At 47.1% G+C, this 19557-nt stretch overlaps 2 protein-coding genes across 5 annotated transcripts; both read right to left on the bottom strand.

Moving 5' to 3' along the window:
• Positions 1-793: 793 nt before the first annotated feature.
• tmem150c (transmembrane protein 150C) lies at positions 794-4612 on the bottom strand. 2 transcript variants are annotated; one of them, XM_070988949.1, is made up of 8 exons: positions 4387-4612; positions 3966-4129; positions 3246-3299; positions 3131-3166; positions 2968-3035; positions 2369-2496; positions 2092-2269; positions 794-1562 (listed from the first exon to the last, which is right to left on the bottom strand). In XM_070988949.1, the coding sequence occupies exons 2-8, from the start codon at positions 4124-4126 to the stop codon at positions 1327-1329; spliced, it is 861 nt and encodes a 286-aa protein (XP_070845050.1). In that variant the 5' UTR covers positions 4127-4129; positions 4387-4612; the 3' UTR covers positions 794-1326. The 2 variants fall into 2 exon arrangements, with proteins under 2 accessions (XP_070845050.1, XP_070845049.1); XM_070988948.1 differs by having other exon boundaries at positions 4374-4489.
• A 995-nt stretch (positions 4613-5607) lies between these two features.
• Positions 5608-19091, bottom strand: sec31a (SEC31 homolog A, COPII coat complex component). Of its 3 annotated transcripts, XM_070988913.1 has the most exons (28): positions 18913-19091; positions 17480-17559; positions 16991-17114; positions 16700-16898; positions 16516-16611; positions 16162-16302; positions 15912-16054; positions 15603-15702; positions 15326-15487; positions 14785-14937; positions 14467-14697; positions 14282-14356; positions 14136-14177; positions 13673-13915; positions 13100-13214; positions 12832-13010; positions 12626-12752; positions 12378-12523; positions 12113-12286; positions 11649-11882; positions 11038-11139; positions 9960-10062; positions 9062-9382; positions 8350-8405; positions 8031-8279; positions 7760-7879; positions 7598-7669; positions 5608-7356 (listed from the first exon to the last, which is right to left on the bottom strand). In XM_070988913.1, exons 2-28 carry the CDS (start codon positions 17556-17558, stop codon positions 7177-7179), a joined length of 3966 nt encoding a protein of 1321 aa, XP_070845014.1. In that variant the 5' UTR covers position 17559; positions 18913-19091; the 3' UTR covers positions 5608-7176. The 3 variants fall into 3 exon arrangements, with proteins under 3 accessions (XP_070845014.1, XP_070845016.1, XP_070845015.1); XM_070988915.1 differs by lacking the exon at positions 9062-9382; XM_070988914.1 differs by lacking the exon at positions 11038-11139.
• Between the last annotated feature and the right edge of the window lie 466 nt (positions 19092-19557).

Here is a 19557-nt window from a genome sequence, read left to right as displayed (position 1 = left end):
AGTTAACACAAATCAACGCTAAGAGTTAGAGAAGTTTGATACTACTCTTATTTCTGTACAATGAATATAATGTGCTACTCGCTGAGCTTTACAGGTGATGGCGGATTAATTTTATGACCTTTGGACAAAGCCAGGCTAGCCATTTAGCTACATGACTTCATATTTAGCACTCAGACATGAGGATGGTATCAATCTAATGCTCAGTTAACGAGTACATTTCCCAAAATGTAACATTTTTCCTTTTATAAACGGTCTCTGAAAGGTGAGCTGACCCCACGATGGAGGTGATTTAACAGGAACAGTCAGATGAGATCAATACCACACAGTATGGCAGCCAGTTAGCTTAGCATCATGACTGCAAACGGGGAAACAGCTTGCCTTACTAACACAATCCGCCTCCCAACACCTCTGACGTTCACTAAATGTTAATATTACACAAGGTTTGTTTTTAAACTCTAGTTTTTGTGCAGATGAAACAACTTGTGGATTCTCCATGTTTCCAGTCTTTATGCTAAGCTAAGCTAAGATAACTGGCTACTGAATCCTTTTATGTACAGTTTTTAACGATGTAACTTCCCCCAAGAGCAAGGCTAGCTGTTCTCATTCTTGATGCTAAGCTAACTGATTTGTGCATCCAGCTTCATATTAAATGGACGCACATGACAGGAATTTTGGCAATTTTCTGCAAGAAATGAGTGAGTTTATTGCCCAAAATGCTAGCTAAGCTAAGGCTGGCTTCAGCTTCATCCCTCCAAAAATGATATTTTAGTTACTCTGAATAATCCACAAACCTCACTTGACAAATGAAAGTTTATTGTTTAGGATACTGATTGCGCATTGTGCAAAGCTGCGTTTGAAAGAGCTACATTAAACTCTCAACATCTGCAGATTCGTACGATCTAAAAATAAAGATTCAAAAAGAATTTACCAGTAAATAATGTTAAAGATGAACTGTTGGAAAATGGTAACAGTGATTGGACGAAACATTCGGCAGCCAACAGATTGTGAACTACGAAGATTTTTGCTGTTGCTTTTTTCAGAAGAAACTGTTAAATTGTAGATAAAAAATGTGCAACGGTCAAACATGAATACATATCATCAGTCAGTGGTTTGGTAATTTTTAATGGGGGGTGAGCCAATGGCAGCAGGCCCCTGCCCCCACAGCAACACCCCCCAGACAGAGTCACAGCAAGCCTTAAGAATGCAGATTAACCACAGACAGCACTGTGGATTAATCAATCCACAACTCACAGCAGAGTCAGACCCCCCCTCTGCCCCTGCATTCATCATGTGTCACTAAAGGTAACAGCGATGTCAGTAATCGGTCTAATCCTTAAATTTGTTGCCCGTCCACGTGTCTGATGAGTCCCCACCTGAGTATTTTCCAGCATGAGACAGCGCAGCACCTCTGCCGTTGGTCCGGCTGTCTGTGCACACGAAGTCGAAGTGGCTGTGTCGGAACTCGATGGCGAAAGTGCTGAGGAAGAAGAGGAAGGACATGACCAGCGCCCACTGACACTGAGCCCCCTCTGTGTGCAAGCTCAGACCACCCAGCGTGAAGTCTGCGTCAGGTGAGTTAAGGAAGCAACCTGCGCTCATTAAACTGTTGCAGATCTGTAGTTTCATAACATGCTTATTTAGGACAAACACTGAGCTCACTTAGTTCCTGCTTCTGATTGGTTAAAATGTAGAACAACAACTCTTGTTATTACCCTAAATATGAAGCTAGAGCCAGTTAGCTTAGCTTAGCATAAAGACTGGAACCAGGAGAAAGGGGCTAGCCTGTCTTAAGGGAACACAATCCACCAATAAAGCTCACAAATTAACGCATTCTATTTAATCTACACAAAAACTTCAGAGTAAGAACGACAAATTTTGGACAGTGCAAGTTTCCCCTTTTCCAGTCTTTATGCTAAGCTAAGCTAACCAGCGTCTGCTGACTTTGAAAAGTAAAGTTGGTGGATCCCTGCAGAGCTTTTGGTAAAACAATGCTAACAGTGGGACAAACAAAGCTGAGGTCGTCACTTTAAACCCATGACCTCCCGCCCATCAGACGTTACCTGTGAACTGTGCAGGTGAGTGAAAGGATACAGAGAATCGTGCAGAAAGTGATGAGCCCAGACATCAGGAAGCGAGCGATCCCGACCTTCCTCCCCTCGTTGTTGATGTTGACCCTCATGGTGATGTAGGACTGCGCCCAGCAGAACAGCGTTCCCAGTCCGAACGTCAAGAGGGTGCCCACGTTGTGAGTCACCTCGTCCGTGAAGAGCTGAAACACCAAAATCAATCAACCGACTCGCTCTCTACCTGTCGGGTCTCTGCGGCCGAACGTGCAGGTGAGTCCATCTGGAAATCTGTCAGCGTTTACCTGGAAGTTTCCTACGAGCGTCATTCCAAAGCAGGCCAGGCAGAACAAAACCAGGCAGCAAACATTCAGCCACGCTTTGTCTAATAAGGGTTTCAGCTGCAGGTATCTGAGGAAGGCGCTGATGAACCCTGTGATGAAGAAGAAGCAAATAAAAATCCACGGCTGGCTTAATGAACATCTGCATGGCTCACTGTGTGCTGACGGGCAACGAGGCGATATCCCACGTGTCCCATGTACCTTGACCTCTGACCCTCTTCCTCATACTTCTGTTGCAGTCTGAAGCGCAAAATATGAAATAATACGAAAAAATGCGATTTGGAGCGAGTGCCAATCGCTGAGCAGAGGATTGTGGGTAAGAAGAGCCAGAAAAACATGCTGGCTCACATACTGCAAATTGCGATCGGGTGCAGGAGGACTTCCTGGTTTTTCTGGCTCGCTGCATTTGACACACGGTGTGTTGGGACAGACTAAATCTTTCCCTGGCCTGCTAAACATCACGGCAGTGCTGGAATGCTGTTTGTGGTGTTTTCGTGGGGTTTGTTGACAATAAGAAGAAAGTGTTGAATAATCAGTGTCTGCTGGAGACTCGCTGCTCTTACCCAGAAACGCAGAGATGTTCATGAGCTCGCTGAAGATGCAGCTGGCCTCCGGATAGTTACCCGCGATGCTGAAGGAGGAAACGTGAACCATTTGCAAAATTTACTAAAATATAATAAATAAAAAGGCTGCTTTTATTTTGAAAAGGGAATGATAAGTATCTACCTAATGTATGGAGGGTAGAAGGAGCCATTCAGTCTCCTAAAAACAAGAAAAAATATATTAATCCAAAGATTTATGAAAGCCATTAATGCTGGATGTAACGTTGTCTAATTCTTACCAGTTTTTTGCACCCAAAGGTACGATTTTCTCATTCTTGACAGCAAGAGAGTATCTATTAAAACACAAGAGGGGACGTACATTATCATCAGAAATGTGCTGCAGTGTCACCTGGCTCAGGTGTGAGGATGATGAACATCACCCTGAAGCCTCCTGTGTAGAAACAAGATGATGCAATGTGTCGTTTGTGTACAGTCTCAGTCTCTCTGAAGTTACTTTTCTATCTTTGTAGTAAGATAGTGTCTCTTTGTTGTAGTTTTGTGTCTCCTTGTCGTCAGTTAGTATTTTGTAGTTTTTTGTTTCCTTGAAGTCATGTTTCACGTCTTTGTAACTGTCAAAAAGTGCTCTGTGGTCATTTTGTGCCTATACTCTTTTTTGTCTCCTTGTTGTCTTTTGTGTCACTTGATAGTTGTTTGTGTTTCTTTATAGTCATTTTTGTCTCTCTGCAGTACTTTTGTGTCACTTTGTAGCTGCTTTGCATTTCTTTGTGGTTCCTTTTGCATCTCTTTATAATAATTAAAGTTTTTGGAGTACTTTTGTTTCTTTGTAGTAATTTTTGCATCACTTTATAGTCGTTTTGCATCTCTCTCACTAATGGAAATTACTGCTGCACACTGCAGTAACAAACATTACAGAAAAGCGTCAGAGACAGCTTGAGATGTGTTGTCCGAGCTTGTCTTCAGTCAAACTGGTAGTTAGTCGTGTAATTATCGGGACTTACACCAGAAACAGTCCAGCGGCGGTGAAGGCGGAGTTGATGGGAGGCAGAAGAGCCCACAGACTGAACTTCACCATCGTTGGTCTCCGCTTGTCCGGAAGCGCGGAGATAATATTATGTGAATGACGTGCCACGTGATCGGGGTGACGGTGAGAAACGGGCATTGACTTAAAATGAGACACAGACATGTCAAGCAAGTCATTTCAGATGAATGACACTATGTTAGTACAGCTTTTTTTTTTTTTTTTTACGAAGCTGCATCAAAAAGAGACCTGGAGGAAAAACAGAAACCGGAAGTGAACGATTTAACACGTCCAGAGCCGAACGGCACAGCCCACATCAGCTGAATGTGAATGTAAACGCAGGGGACAGGAAACAGGCTGTTCACGTTGGTTTGTAAATAAAATATACCTGTCGGCCTCACCTGTCCGCGCTGTGTTACTCTCACCGGTCCCAACGACTTAGTTCTGGTTGGAGGCTGGAAAAACTGACCACTGATAAACGGCTCAGCTGCTTCCGCGTTATTTAACCGAGTAATTCATGTAGACATGGATTTAGCTGGAAATTACCGCTTAAGATACAACGACTACGTCTTGGCGTATTCCCGCACAGGAACGAGACGAGCAACACCGGTTTGGTTGTTGTTCTTCAAAATAAAAGCGTGGAAATTTCAGCATAAATACACTGGTGTAGTTGCACACCATTTACTTAACAAAAGTAGCGATACTATAGTGTCAAAATACTTTATTGTACTTTGTTCCAAGTAAATCTCCTGCTTTCAAAATAGTGTACTCACGCATACAATGTACCACCACCACAAATATATGTACTAACTAAAGCTGCAAGACAAATGTAGTGGAGTAAAAAGTACAATGTTTACCTTTGAGATGTAGTATTCTAGAAGTACTAAGATGCACATCGAATTTGTTCTTAAACAGCAGTACTTGAGTAAATGTACTGTTTATATATTTGGATATACAGCATAGCTGCCTCTGTGTCCACTGCTGTGTTCATTTTAAACCATTTTAATCCTTTAATTTATATTATGTAAGGATTTAATGTGTAATTTTAATACAGAGGGACGTACAGTACTATCTGTGGTACAGAGACTACAGGTGGTAGATCATAGCTTCTTTGGCAATAACGACAATAAAAAGAAGCTATCATTCGTTATCTAAATGAATGTGTTATTCTGGCGCCATCATCAGGTCAAAAGTTTAATTTGTCTGCTGTTGGTTCTCTGAAAAGCTAATTACTTTCCCATCAGCCTCAGCTGTACTTTGAATTAACTGCTAATTAGCAGTTGCTAGCATGCTAACACGCTTAACTAAGATGTGCATAATGTCAGCTACACATCAGCATGTTAGCATGCTAACATTAGCATTTAGCTGAGCTAATCTCTATTATTTTTAGAACAACTACACACTATTAAATACAGGCTCCTCCAGGTTGAGTGGGAAAGGCTCTGAAACAGCAGTTAAACCCTCATGGACGATAGAAACTAGAGATAATTTCACTGAACAGGTGTGTCTTTGTGTGTCTGTGTACTCTGCTTATCACCTGCACTGCAGTCCACCTGAACCATGTTTGACCATCAAATCTCACTCACAATCTTTCATTTCATGAATGTAAAAGAAAGCAGCTGAATTCATATTGTAAATAAATACTATTTATTGAAAATATTGCATGTAGTCAATCTAAAACAAAGACTTGTTTTCCTTTATTAACAACATAAACTGAGGTCGACCACTCAGACGACAGCCCTCATCGTAGTTGGAATGACAAAGTCTCCTTCCAGTTTCCTTCTGAGGTCTGATTAATTAGCACATAATTAACCTCAAATGCCTTTAAAGACGACCATTAGCGTTTGTTTGAGCATGCATACTTTAAAATTCCATAAAAGCACAGTCTCTTTTTAAAAGTCATTGCACTCTGCTGAGCTCCATGATTACACTGGAAAAAAAAAAGAATAAAACAAATAAAATGAAATGAAACAACATTAAACGTCCTCGACGAAAGGAACTGCATTGCTTTGCATCGACATTTCCAACACACTGACAATGTCTTGGTCCAACGTGTTGTGTGCAGTGACACCAGTGGTGAAAGTAAGCCAGAAAAGCAGAGAGAGGGTTTAAAATATTAAAGTAAAAAAAATTTATCTTGAAATGTCTGTGAGGGAGTTTTAAGTTTAACGTCCGAATAAGAATCTGTATTCTGTTTATCGCCTCGTTTGCAGGTCTACTGCAGAACGCATGCAGGCGATGATGCATATACGGTTAAAAATAAAGCCCGATTTTGTACTTCTAGGATAGATTTCTACATATTTATGGATTCAAGTGTATCTGAGCTTTGTTGCAGTGCACAAATATTGAAGATGAACAAGCTAATATTTCTAACATGATTGTTTGCATGATCGCGCAGTCGTGAGGCAAAAGCATGCTGCTAGTGATACCTAATCCATTGACACTGGCTTAATTCTTTACGGTGACTACATTTAATTTGATCATCTCAACACAAGTAGACAGAAATGCCCTTAAAATTCCTGAATCTCCCGTTTCCTTTTTGTTTTCATTGATTAATAACGCTCCATTGATTAAGTTCCTCTGTGTTTATTCTCATATCCAATTGGCTGAATCTGTGTCTTCCTGACGATCTGAGTCGAGCCCTTTGTTGTCGTGTGCTTTTGTTTGCACAGGGCTCAGGATTTACAAGCCTGACTCCAAAAAGTTTGGACGCTGTATAAAACATAATAAAACAGAATCAGTCATTTGTGATCAAACTGTCAAACTTCATCAAATCAAGTGGATCCTCGCTCCGGAGTGACTGAGCCTTCCCAGGATGCCCCTTTCATACCCAATCACGATGCTCTCACCTGTTATGAGCCCGTTTAGCTGTGGAATGATCCAAACAGGTGTTTTTGGAGCGCGTTGCTGCATCACTTTCAGGATATCACATATGCTGTTTTAATTACGTTTCACACAGCGTCTCTGCTCGTTTGGAATCAGGTCGAACTTTCACCACCGAGTGCGACTGTTAGCATGGCTTGTGTTCGCGTTGCGTCAGAAAACATGAATGGCACATAGAAGAATTTTTTAGGATTTTCATACATCTCAGAATTCTTCGTCATTTGCAGCTCGACCTCTGACCGGTCGCTCTCCCCCGTCCCCCGCTCTCAGACCCGGAGGAGTTCGGAGTTTGGGATTTTTCTGCCCGTTCAGACTCCGAGTTTGTTGGCTTGCGTCAGCACCACCTTCAGCACGGGCATGAACGCTGACGTCTCGCTGAAGTTGCTGCTGCTGACGATGTGGGTGTGGATGTTCAGGCCCTCCGTGTAGGATCTGGACTCTATACTCCGCGCTATGTTATGTAGTCCTCCTACGATGGCGGGAGAGAGCTGCAGAGATGACCAGCAGACAGAGACGTTAGAGACGTCCTTTGTGAAGCTTCACAAACGCAGATATTATCAGTCTGATTTGTCTCAAGACATTTGGCCTCATGCAAGAACATTTCGATGTTCTCATCTCACCCTAAATCTAAATTTGCTCTTACAAGCTTTCAAAGGCGGATTCACCAAACGCTCTTTCACCAAACGGACATTTAAGGGTTAGTTCACAGCAGAAGTGCAGGACACTCACCGTCTGCTCTCTGAGTTTGTCATAAAGCGCCTCCAGACGTTTGTTGGCATCGTCGAGCTTCCTCTTAGTTTGCTGGGAGGAGACAAAACAGAGTGTGATTAAAAGTCTGTGGATGTCTTGGTTGAGATCATCTGAACTGTCCTCTCCGTCGGGAACACTCACAGGGTCGGTCGCTACAGCCAAGCACTTCTGGATGAGCCCCTCGAAGGTGGTCTTCAGGACCAGGTGCTCGTCGGGGATCGGCTTCTTCATGATCTTCTCAGCAGGGATGGACTGCAGAGGCTGGAAGGGTTAAATAGGGTCAGAGGAGTCTGATGTGTGTTTTCATGTGTTCATGGCTGCATTATGAAGGTTAGAGCTCTCATCTGGTGAATCCAGCGACAGAGCAACACGCCCCCCCTCCCCATGTCAGACTCTGCAGAACACGGAGTACCTGTATCACATCTCCAGTGGGGGCTCCTGGTGCCCCCTCCATACTGGTCTTGGGCATCGCAGGGTTCATGGCTGGAGGGGAGAACTGCTGCTGGTGCATGCCTGAGTAGGGGACCTGGGCAACGTGCGCGCCCTGGACCGTGGCCTGAGGGGCCCCGGAGGACGCCGGCTGGGCCTGAGGGTCGCCGCCCAGAGGGGCCATGATGGGAGCGGTGATGGGGGCAGGAGGGGTGAAGTTCCCCCGAGCCGACTGAATGACGAGAAACACAATGTGAACATGAAGAACGGTTCTAGACGATGTGACGCGACGCGACACTCACCTTCTTCTTTGGTGGTCTGTTCAGGGCCGGTGGGTCGTTCCAGCCATTCTGAGGCCCTACACGACAAACACTAATGAGTTTTTATTTTTTAAAATGTGTCAGAAAATGATTTCTTAGCTTTGATCCCAAACGTTTGCAGAAAACAGGACTTTTAATAAAATGAAACACGTTTGCTATCGAGGATCAAATCTGTCTCTGCTGCTTCCTGCAGCGTCTAACTCTAATCAATACACTGATCAATGTAAAGATCCATCATAAACACATTCATCTGTTTGAGATTTAAATGGTGCCTTCATCATATTAAAGAAAGAAAAGGTCAAATTCAGCGTGATAATAATTTGATCTTCCTACTCTGATTTTATACGATGAATTAAATACGTTTATTTAATTTAGATCAATTATTTTAAAAGGTTTCTATGAATGAAATCAGAATGTTTATGTGAATGAAATTAAACCCTGTAAAAAGCCTGTAATTATCAAAGTGCTGACAGTGATCTTTTGTGTTTGTGTAATTATGTCAAAGCCGCCATGAACTGACTGACGCTACAAGCTGTTACTGCAGGAAATCGGCTGGTTAAAGGTTAAAACGAGGCCACGCTTGTGTTTTAACGCTGAGTGAGCCTGTGAGGAGGAGGATGACGGCGATGAAGATCAGAGCCATGCAGACCTGTTCTCTGAGAGGAGGGAACCAGGCCGGGGTCGAGCCGTGTACCTGAGACTCCGCTCGGTGGAGGAGGAGCAGGCATGTACGACACAGGAGATCCCGGACCGCCATGCTGGAAAGACGCTCCGGAGGACGAAGGAGCGGAAAAGGAGGAGGAGGACGGAAAGAAAGGAGGATGGGAGGGAGGAGAGGAGGACAGGCACTGGCTGCTGGGAGGCTGTCCGGGATAGACCGGAGGCGCTGGCTGAGTGTACTGAGAGAGGAAACCAGGAGGCTCTGCAGGAGGAGCAGCTGCAGGGGAGTACTGAAGAGGCTGATAGATAGACACCCCCCCACCTCCAGGTGGGTACTGGCTGACCTGGGGGTAGGCTGGGGGTCACACAGGACACAACAGGCGCTGTTAGTGAAACACTGGTGCATGTTATACCGACAGCATCGTGCAGCTGGACGGAGTGCTGATGAACAGGTGAACCGACATGCTTCATGCTCAGGTTACAAAGACTGAACAGGAAAAACATTCAACGTGTCACTCATCTTCTGTTAGGAGGAGGAGGAGGAGGAGGAAGAGGAAGAGTCAAACATGTCCAGAAGGAGATGTTTGACAGGGTTTTAAAGGGGAGAGGAAAGGCTGGAGGTCCACCTGCTGATGAGACCTCATCTCACATAAGTGATGTTTTAGCATGAATGTGAGGAGTCACATGAAGAGTGAGTGAAACAAGGCGACCATGCAGTCATTACCCGCCCGCCTCTGTAACATGATGATTAAAAAGCCTCTTTTCTTTAGTTCCTCAGCTCAGAGCGAGTAAACCAACCTGCAGGTCTAAGAGCGACCTAAACCAGGTTCAGGAGGGTTCGCTTTGTTAGGAGATGAGGCTGCTTCACGACTCTTTTCTCTCTCCGGTCAATAATGTTACAGCAGAGCGAGCCCTTCAGGTCGAACACTTACGCTGGTACTGGTGGGACATCATGTATGCGGGGGTGGAGGAGTTCGGGGGCGCGGTGGCTGAGCCGGCAGGGGGCATCCCATACATGGGGTTTGAAGGCTCCACCTGCAAAGACACACAAAGAAACCTGACGCCATGTTTGAACACAGAACAGAGAGAAATGACCTCTGATGACCGAATGTGAGCTACAGTGGAGGGTGAAGCCAGCAGAGACGCTCCACCCTGATCCAAACCCTAAAATATGAGTTTGTTTTTTTACTAGCATCTCCATCCAGACACTGAAGGTCCTCCTTCAAAACTCTTCAGTTTCTAACATTCAATTCCTGACGTGACAGGAGTAAAAGATTATCTGTGATGGATCAGCTGTCGTTTTATCAGGAGATGTCTCACTCCTTTTTCAGGAACTACAAAAACACTCGTGGAGTGGAGGTTCCTCCCATCACAGATGATCTTTGACAGACACTCCAGTCTCACCAGTGACAACTGATATGATGTGCCAAATATTATTTTACTTTCAGGCCGGCTCGGAGCATCTCTAGAAGGCTTTTTTCCCCCGTGTGACGTAAAAAAAAAAAAACAGAGGGCAGGATGGTCTCAGATCTGCTCTTCTGTGAAATGAAGCTGTCTTTGCTAACGAGGAACAGCATGCGTGTCAGGAGAGGTGCAGCTCGTTTGGACGAGCAGAGTGAAAGAGTGAGAGCTGCAAATGAGCAACTGAGAGGAGGCAGTGAATGCATCACAGGAAGCTATGAGGAGAGGCAGTGAAAGCATCACAGGAAGCTATAAGGAGAGGCAGTGAATGCATCACAGGAAGCTATAAGGAGAGGCAGTGAATGCATCACAGGAAGCTATAAGGAGAGGCAGTGAATGCATCACAGGAAGCTATGAGGAGAGGCAGTGAATGCATCACAGGAAGCTATGAGGAGAGGCAGGTTACCCAAACGCACCACAGCAGCCAAACACAGTCTGGGATATTCACAATCATTAAGGTGGAGTCTGCGTGCGAGAACATCTGCAAACATCTGCAAAGGTGTGTGAGTGTGTGTGAGTGTGTGGAGGTCAGGTGGGCGGGCGGGGTACCTGCTGGTCTGAGGCGCTGCCTACTTGGAGAGGAGGAGGGACATTGGGGAGGGCTGTGGGAGTTTGGTTACTCCAGGAGGTGACAGTGGAGGCAGCCCTCACCTGAAGCACAGAGACACACGGCACATACTGAAGATGGCTGCAGCATGGTGAGGTGGGGGGGGGGGGGGGGTTGGGGGTTCAAGGGTTCAAATTACAGAAAGAGCCAAAACACATACTGGTGGTGTACAGCCCCTCCCCTGACAAACAGCACATTTCTCACCAACGTTTCACAGCGTTTAGAGAACAACCAATGAAATGACGGCAACACAACAGCAATGAGCTCCACCAGTTAGTGTGAGATGAGGATGGGGTCTGACAGCTTTTTAGAAATCCAGTCTCTGTTTTAAGCAGCTTCACGTGTTTTCCACTGAGAGAAGAAGAAAGGTTTGTGATTTGTTAGCGAGCTATTGGACCCTGCCCCCCGTATGTTGTCAGATTACAGAGGAAGAACATGAAAAGACCAGTCTGCCCTCAGATTGAATGATGTCTGATGCTGAAAGCGAGGCAGAGTAATTCTCAGACCTGGTGTGAACTCTTGTGTGATACAGTGCAAACTCAGAGAAACGTACTGGCTGGTAATACTGCGGCTGTGCGGGGGCGGAGGCGGCCGGCGTGGGCATGGGGACTGGAGCGGCTGCGCGGGGCTGAGGCACCATGGCGGGCTGGATCGGGGCGAAGGGGTGCCGGGGCAGAGCCTGGGTCTGGGCGGGCAGCTGAGGCTGAGCTCTGTGGGTCTGCACCGGAGCCGCCGCCTGCTGCCCCAGAGCCCGACCGAGACGGTCACGAAGCTGCTGTACGGCAACCTGCGTGGTCCAAACGAGAAAGGTGAGGTGAGGTTAGTCGATGCACCTGCTCTCTGCACCTTCATGACCACGAGCAGCAGGGTTCAGCTAGCACCTCTGAAACACATCTGTGTTTGCACGTATGAATAAAACAACTTCGTTATCACTAATAACTGATGAAGAACTGAACACGCTGGCTTAGTAAAGGCTTTACAGACGGCTGGTGCAGCTCAGCCTGCTGTGTCACACACCTGGTTGGTGTTGTCCGGCAGGTAGGTGATGGCGGTGGACAGACTGCCCTGTGAGGCCAGCAGGTTGGCGTACTGGCTCATCTTCTCGGCCAGCAGGATGCCGATAGCGGCGGGACCAGAGCGCTGGGTCTGCTCGACCGCACGCCGCAGCACCACCACCTTCTCCACCAGGTCCTGCGTGGTGGAAACACAGAGTGTTAGCAGGACTGAACGCATCGGATGGGCTCTGAGGGTGAAGGGAAATCATTCAGCTCAGGCAACACACCTGGAGAGACAGTGGACAGGCTCCGTCCTGCGCTCTGGTCCAGCAGGACACGAGTTTCTCCACGTTTCCAGCACAGATGTAGCACAGGCAGGCCTGGGCTTGCAGCTCGGCGTCCTCTGCTGCCTCCAGTCTGCCCCCGAGGAGGTCTGCCGAACAGAGACGCCCAGTTAGAGAGTTTGACTTTCAGTGATAACGGTCTAATAATCCGCTGACTTCATGCTGAAGTGTTTCAAACAGGCTAAACTGACCGCAGAGGGAAGAGAACTCCTCCGGCTGAGCGTAGGTCATGACGGCAGCCAGAGCCTCCCTCCAGTTGTGCAGGTCGCAGGTCTTCAGGATGTCGTGCCAGTCCTTCATCACCACGGCGCTGATCAGCTGCAGGACCGAAACACAGATTATCAGTGATGACGAGCTGAACTCCCCGACGCGCAGTGGAAACCCTCCCCGTCGTTACCTTGGATATCTTGCTGTGTGTTTTGGTGAAATACTTCTTCTGGGTTTTCTCTAAGAGCTCCGCCCCCCCGGCGATGGCCAGGATGATGCTGTCTGCCATTCGGTTGTCATGGAGACAGAGCTCCACAGCTCCCTCGAAGTCTCCGGTGAGCAGGGCCTGTGTGATCAACCCATCCACATCTGGAACGAAAAGCGGCGACGCTTTAGCAACATGACAGCCGTGCTCAGGTCTCTGTCTGCACATCATGAGACGTTCAAAGACTTGTTACCTTGACTGATGCTGAGACTGACTTCTCCTGAGGGAGCCGGAGCCTCGGCGGGATGCTCAGGAGGAGCTGAGGTCTCAGCGGGGCTGGGCTCCTCCTCCACCGGCGCCGTCGTCTCCTGGGACACCAAATAAACATCCCATCATGTCTACGTACTGTACCCCAGCTGGTCCCTAACTGTCTGCTGTTTGGAGCTGAGCTGGATTTCATTGATCTTTAATAACCGCATTGATCCTCAGCTCCTGCTTTTAACGCTGAACAGCTGTCGTGTTTGTTCAGTGAATCAAATGAAATAAAGACATCTGAGCTCAAGTGAAGCATGAATTCACAGGACTGACACACGCTCTCGTTAATAATATGATGAAGCTCAGTTTGAAAGGTCGCTGTGGACGGACCCGGTCTGAACACGTCCACACAGTCCTGAGAAAAGGTCTAATCAAGCAGAATTAGAGATCACCTGTGCGTGTTCACTGTGACGTGCGGTGCATCACATGAAACGAGCTCAACAGCCTTTTTGAGGACACGTCAACTGAGCCAGAAGACAGAATGAATGAAAATATGCTGAGATGAAGATACCTCCTCCAAGGGGATCTCCTCCTCCTCATCCTCTGGGAGATCTGGGTCCAGCTGTTCTTCTGGTTCGTCCTCTGGATCAGCTGCTGGCTCCTCTGGGTCTGGAGTGGGGTCCGGTTCCTGGGTGGCTTCCGGCTGAAGGTTCGCTGCAGCGATCATGTCGAACGCTGCCTCGGGAGTGTCGACAGGAGGCGCGAGGCTGAGGTCTGGTAGAGGCTGGAGGCTGGCTGGAGCAGGCGCCTCCACCTAAATATGGAGGAAGAGAGACATGTTTTCTGGTCTTGTCCAAAATGAAATAACCTTTGGAAGGACAGGTGCGACTGAGGTACAACTCAAGTTACAAAGAGGAGTCTGCAAATGAGTAGTTTCCCCAGTTTCCAGTCTTTATGCTACGCTAAGCTAACATCTCCTGCCTGTAGTTTCATATGTAACAGACCAGAAGAGAACCTGCAATCAGCAAGCTTACCTGCAGAGGGTCAGCAGGCTTCTCCTCTAGTGCCGAAGAAATCTGACAACAAGAAGATCACAGTTACCACAAGATGTGCTGAAAGGGACACGAGACAGGAAGTGCTTTGAGCAGGTGTCATATAGAGCCGAGATCATGCAGCTCACCTTCAAGGCGATCTCCTCTTTGTTGTAGCCCAGAAGCTCCAGGTATTTGCTGCGGACGTCACTTTCGAAATTAGCCTGAAATCACGAAACGGTCACACAACTTCAGGACTGACAGCATATTTACTGAAAGTATAATGACAGATTATTCAGATTTTCTAGACTCAGGCTCGTCCTGAATTTCCCACCTTGAGGAAAGACCAGACCGTCTTTTCAAACTTGTTTTCAGACGCATCGATCTTCTCCTGGCAGAAACCCACAAAGCTGCCTGCGCTCAGCGTGGCCTGCAGCTGATCGGAGCGCTTCAAAAAGGCCGTTTCTGTGACGACCTGACTGATGTGCACGATGGGAGCGGCGGGCTGCTGAGGCTGCTGAGGGCTCGGCTTGGCGTTCTCCAGAGAAACCAGCTTCCCACCGAACTACGGGGCGAACAAAAGCACGTCAAGCATCTGGGACGGCAGAACAAAGACACTCTAACCTCGACGTCACGACGAGCAAAGACTCACAGCAAACGATGCTCCGACGGGTCTGCGGATCCACTTGGGGGGCTTCTTCAGGGGGGTGACTGTCGCTGGAGGGGCGGCGGTCTGAGGCAGCTGCAGAGGGGGCAAAGTCTGCCCTGTTCCGAAAGGATCCATGTTCCCAAACGAGTTACTGATCTGCAACAGACACAAAGACACGATGCTGAAGATGTCAGAGGTCGTGTTTATGAGCAGCGGGAACGCATGAGGTCAGCTGCCGCAGCATCTCCAACACGCTGTCAATCAATATTAAGCCTTAAATGTGGGCAGCGGGTTATTTTCACACAGCGTTTCCAAAAATAAACCTCTTTGTCTCCTCGTGGTACCTTCCATCGATCGAGGCTGCCTCTCATCTATACGCTGTCCTCACGGCAGACAGGCGTCTGTGAAGCAGCTCTCTACACAGGCAGCTGAATGAGCTCCAGGACAGCAGACACTGACTCATTTGCAGCTTTTAATTGAGCACACAGACGAACATTTTCCCTTTGGAAGACTCATGTTTTTGGCTCAGGAGATTCAATCCCACCTGGTCAGCGTGTCTCTGGCTCTGCGCCTGGCTGCTGCCTCCCATGATGGAATAGATGTCAATGTGTCCGTCGAAGCCGGCGGCAGAAAGCACCGCCGGGTTCCTGGGGCACCACTGGATGTCAAAGCACCAGTGGCTGCTGGTGGGCAGCTCGTACAGCACCTGCAGGTTGGAGCAGATGGTTCAGCAGCAGCAGAACATGTTTCCTTTCTTTGGTTGTGCAAACATCCGACCTGTAACAGTGACCTGTAACCAGACGTCTACAGTAAACATTTACCTCTCCTGTGTTTGGATTCCAGCACAGGATCCTGCTGTCCTTGCCGCAGCTCAGGAGCAGCTCGGGATCCGCCAAGCTCCAGGCAATGGCCAGGACCCCCCTGTCCACAAATACAGCAGCTATGTCTTAAAAAGCCACATGAACTTTCATGGAACGAGGCGGGAAATGTTCTAGATTTCTCTTACTGTCACAAATCCGATTAAAAGACCAAAAACAACAAAGTGTTAGTCTGACTCTGAACTACTTCTGACTTCCCTGGCCAGCTTCAAGCCAAAAACCAGACAGATGGTCTGTGCTCGGTGTGTTTACCGTGTGTGATTCTCAAAAATCTTGAGAGGAGAGGTAGCAAAACGCAAGTCCCACATCTGGATGACCGGCATCCTGTCGTCCTCCGAGGCCAAGACCAGCTGAGTGGCCACTTCTGGGTTCCAGGCCAGCCCAGAGCAATGCATCTAAACACAGAGGCATGCACACATCAGGACTGTTTCAGCAGCAGACAGCACAAATCCAACAGGACAGCGAGTGTGCGACTCGTCCGAGCGCGGGAGAAGCAGCGTACTCTGTTGCTGTGGTCGCTGACTTTAATGATGAGGTCGTTCTTGCGAAGGTCCCACACTGAGGCACGGCCACTCGGGCTGGCCGAGGCCAGGATGTGTTGGACCTGTTTGTTCCACGACACACAGCTGATGTCCTCCAGAGGCTTTAAGACAAAAACACAAGCTCTTATATTCATTATACGTCCGTTACAGTCATTCAAACTGTTAAAAACATCATTTACATGCATGAGATGATGCAGCTGATGTCCACAGACATCATCTGACAACACAAACACAGACACAGATGCACACTCAGCATCACATTTTGACAGCAAGGACACAATAATTAACAGAAAAATGTAAAATGTAGTTGATACCTGGGTTTTCGCTCCTGGTGTCATCGGAGAGCCGAAGTTATTCATGTCCCAGATGTAGATTTCAGACTCATTTCCACCTGATGCCACGAGGTTTGTCTGCAGCAAAGAAGACAAGACGTCACTGCAGCTGGTTTCAACCCTGAGTGAGCTCAGTTTAAAGTCCCTGCAGAGAAATGGATCATACCTGGAACGGGTTGACATCGAGAGCTCTCACCGGCCCCGTGTGCCTGTCGCTCTCAGCTATAATCACGTCGCTCTCTCCGGCCATGATCTTCGCCGGGTCGTACAGGATGACGTTGCCATTCTCACCTCCTGCGATCAGAACCCCTGATGGGTGAGCGTCGCTGTCCATCCCATATGGACCCCAGACCAGTTGGTGATATCTGCAGAGAGAAAGGAGAGCGAAACGTGTGTGATGAACAGCAGCACTGGAGAGAAAAAGGTCAAACATGAGCGCAGTCAGCAGCTTTAGTACCTGTGAGAGGAGGAGAGGCTGCCACACGACTTCATGTCCAGAGACGGCTCCGTCAGGTCCAGCTCGAAAAACTCCAGGGAGGCGTTGGTGCTGAAGGAGGCATCCAGCTGCTGGGCTGATGTTCCTGCAGGGAGAGGTCACAGGGATGTCACATAGCACACGATGCTGCTGCGCTACACAGGCTCATATTCATCAAATGACCAAGACGTGCACTTAAGAATGCTCTAAAGTGCCGACTAAGGAGTAAAAAAGGCTTTTCAGACAACATTCAACACACTTTATAATGCTGGAAATTATGCAGCATAATTTTCATGTTCTCCTGTGATTTGCCACCGGACCAAGATGGAACATTAAGTGAGATGCATGCTGTGCTCCTCAGATCAGTGTCAGTGGCCGTATGCATGGCTGCAGGACTTGATAGAAATGATATGACGTCGCAGCAGCTGCAGCAGGCCTCTGCATGCATGTGTATGAGCTGCATGCTCATACCTGTTGCAAGGTAGATGGGGTGGTGCTGCGCTGGACTCCAGCTCTGGATGGCTGTGCGGTTGATCTCTTTAAGTTTCATCCTGGAACAATAAGCGCAGAGTGTTACAGCAGATTATTTTGGTTTCTCTCCAAAGACAACAGAGCACACGATGTTTGAGGGGTTTTAGTTCTGACAGTGTGGATTAAAAACAGCTTATGCTGCTGGAATGACATTATGTTCATGTGTTCATGGATAGATTCACTTTTTAAGTGCATGCCCACACGTACACTGACGAAGTCCAAACAGAGATCCTTTATTAAAGTTATTAAATGCATGTATTTAGTATGACATCCTCTTTGTGTTTCCATCCTGAGCCTCGGTGGCAGGAAGGAGAAATGTTGCACTGGAGAGAATAAGTAGTACGAGTGGATCCGTCACCACCAGCATGGAACAATTACAGTAACTGACGACTCTTTCATACATATGTGCATGTGCACTCAGCTGCCAGTTTATTAGGTACACCTTGCTAAAACGAAAGCAGCCTAAGAGTCCTGCAACAAATCCTCTCGTCATGAAGAGTATAACGTCCAGCTCTTTTGTCCTCTGTTCAGACAGGTGTTTGTGCTGCACTGTGTTATACTATTATTTTGTCCACACCATTCATATCAGTGAGGGTGGACTGAATAACAGAAACACCTCTCTGGACAATGCAGAACAGTTCACCAGCACCACAAACTGCAGCTGCAATTGAATTAACACCTCTGTAAAACAGTTTTATAAAACCCTGCTGCACAATTCTTTCATTAGACTGCATGAGATGCACCTAATAAACTGGTAACTGAGTGTAAGAGTTGTCTTAATTGTGAACCTATCCTTTAAATCTAAGATCAGCACAACTAGTCCAGACACGAGGTGAAGTTGTTATGAGTTTCAACCAAGCAAGTCAGGTTTAGCATCCACTTCTGCATCGTGCTTTTTCACATAAATCCACTAGTGACAGAGTTACAGACAAAGGCCTACTTTGACTGACACTAATTATCACACGGACACTGCACTGAGGAGCTGCACTGGAGCTAAGACATGAAAAACTGAACTCAAGAAACCGAGGAACCAGTCAGCGGAACTTACTTCTCCCATTCAGGTGTTAACATTAGCAAACAAAAAGTACAGTCCAAGCTAACTTAGCAGCAGGCTAACAGCTGACTGTCCAGTTAAAAGCCACACGGCAGCGACGATGAGGAGCCTCAGCAGTGAGAAGACCCAAAGTCAAACAGCAGAAGACGGACTGTCCCTTCTTGTACTGGGACATAGTTCAACATGTCCTCAAGCTGCAAGGGGACATTACGTTTTGTCGCCTGCTAGCTGCTCGTGCAGACGGAATCTAACAGTGAATACAGTAACACAGTGCGAGAAACCCACACACACATCTCAGTACTTCACCAAAGCGGCTTACCTTCCTTCCTTTGCTCCTTCTCACATGAACGCACACATACAATTTGTGACAAACACAAACAGCCTGCAGCCGCGCGACTTCCCCTTTCGGTTGTGCTTGAGAAATAACGGTTGTGAAAACAGAAGAAGAGGCTACCGGTTCCCGGCTACGGACTCAAGACAGATTTCCACGTCCCCACTGGTCTCCATCAACGTGGCACTAAGCAACAATCTCCTCCTACCACGAAGAAGAAGAACAGCTTCCGGCGGACGTCAACACGGCTACTCCTGCTAGCATGCTAATTAGCAAGAAAGCTAACCGTAACAGCGGTACGTTTTCATAATAAATCTACTTCCAAACCTTAAATGGTCCAGAGAAAATTATATTTAGAGGTATTCAGTATAGTAGCCAGTGTGATCTGGTCAAGTATTTCATACTTCAATGCAAATATTCTTGATTTCTCTCCTTTAACTTTAATTTTCATCATTTAGCAAAGACCTTGTACAGATTAATAATCCCTACAATAAAAATGGCGATGTTTGCCAACTAAATACAATCTCAATACTCCCATGAATTCTTCTCTATTTTCATTTAATACTCCTCATGAACAGTGATATTTCACTTTATTTTGTTCATGTATCGTGCTCAGTATTTTGTATAACATTG

The sequence above is a fragment of the Chaetodon trifascialis genome, chromosome 20 (assembly GCF_039877785.1).
Source record: "Chaetodon trifascialis isolate fChaTrf1 chromosome 20, fChaTrf1.hap1, whole genome shotgun sequence".
NCBI lineage: Eukaryota > Metazoa > Chordata > Actinopteri > Chaetodontiformes > Chaetodontidae > Chaetodon > Chaetodon trifascialis.
This window is presented reverse-complemented; position numbering and strand designations above follow the sequence as displayed.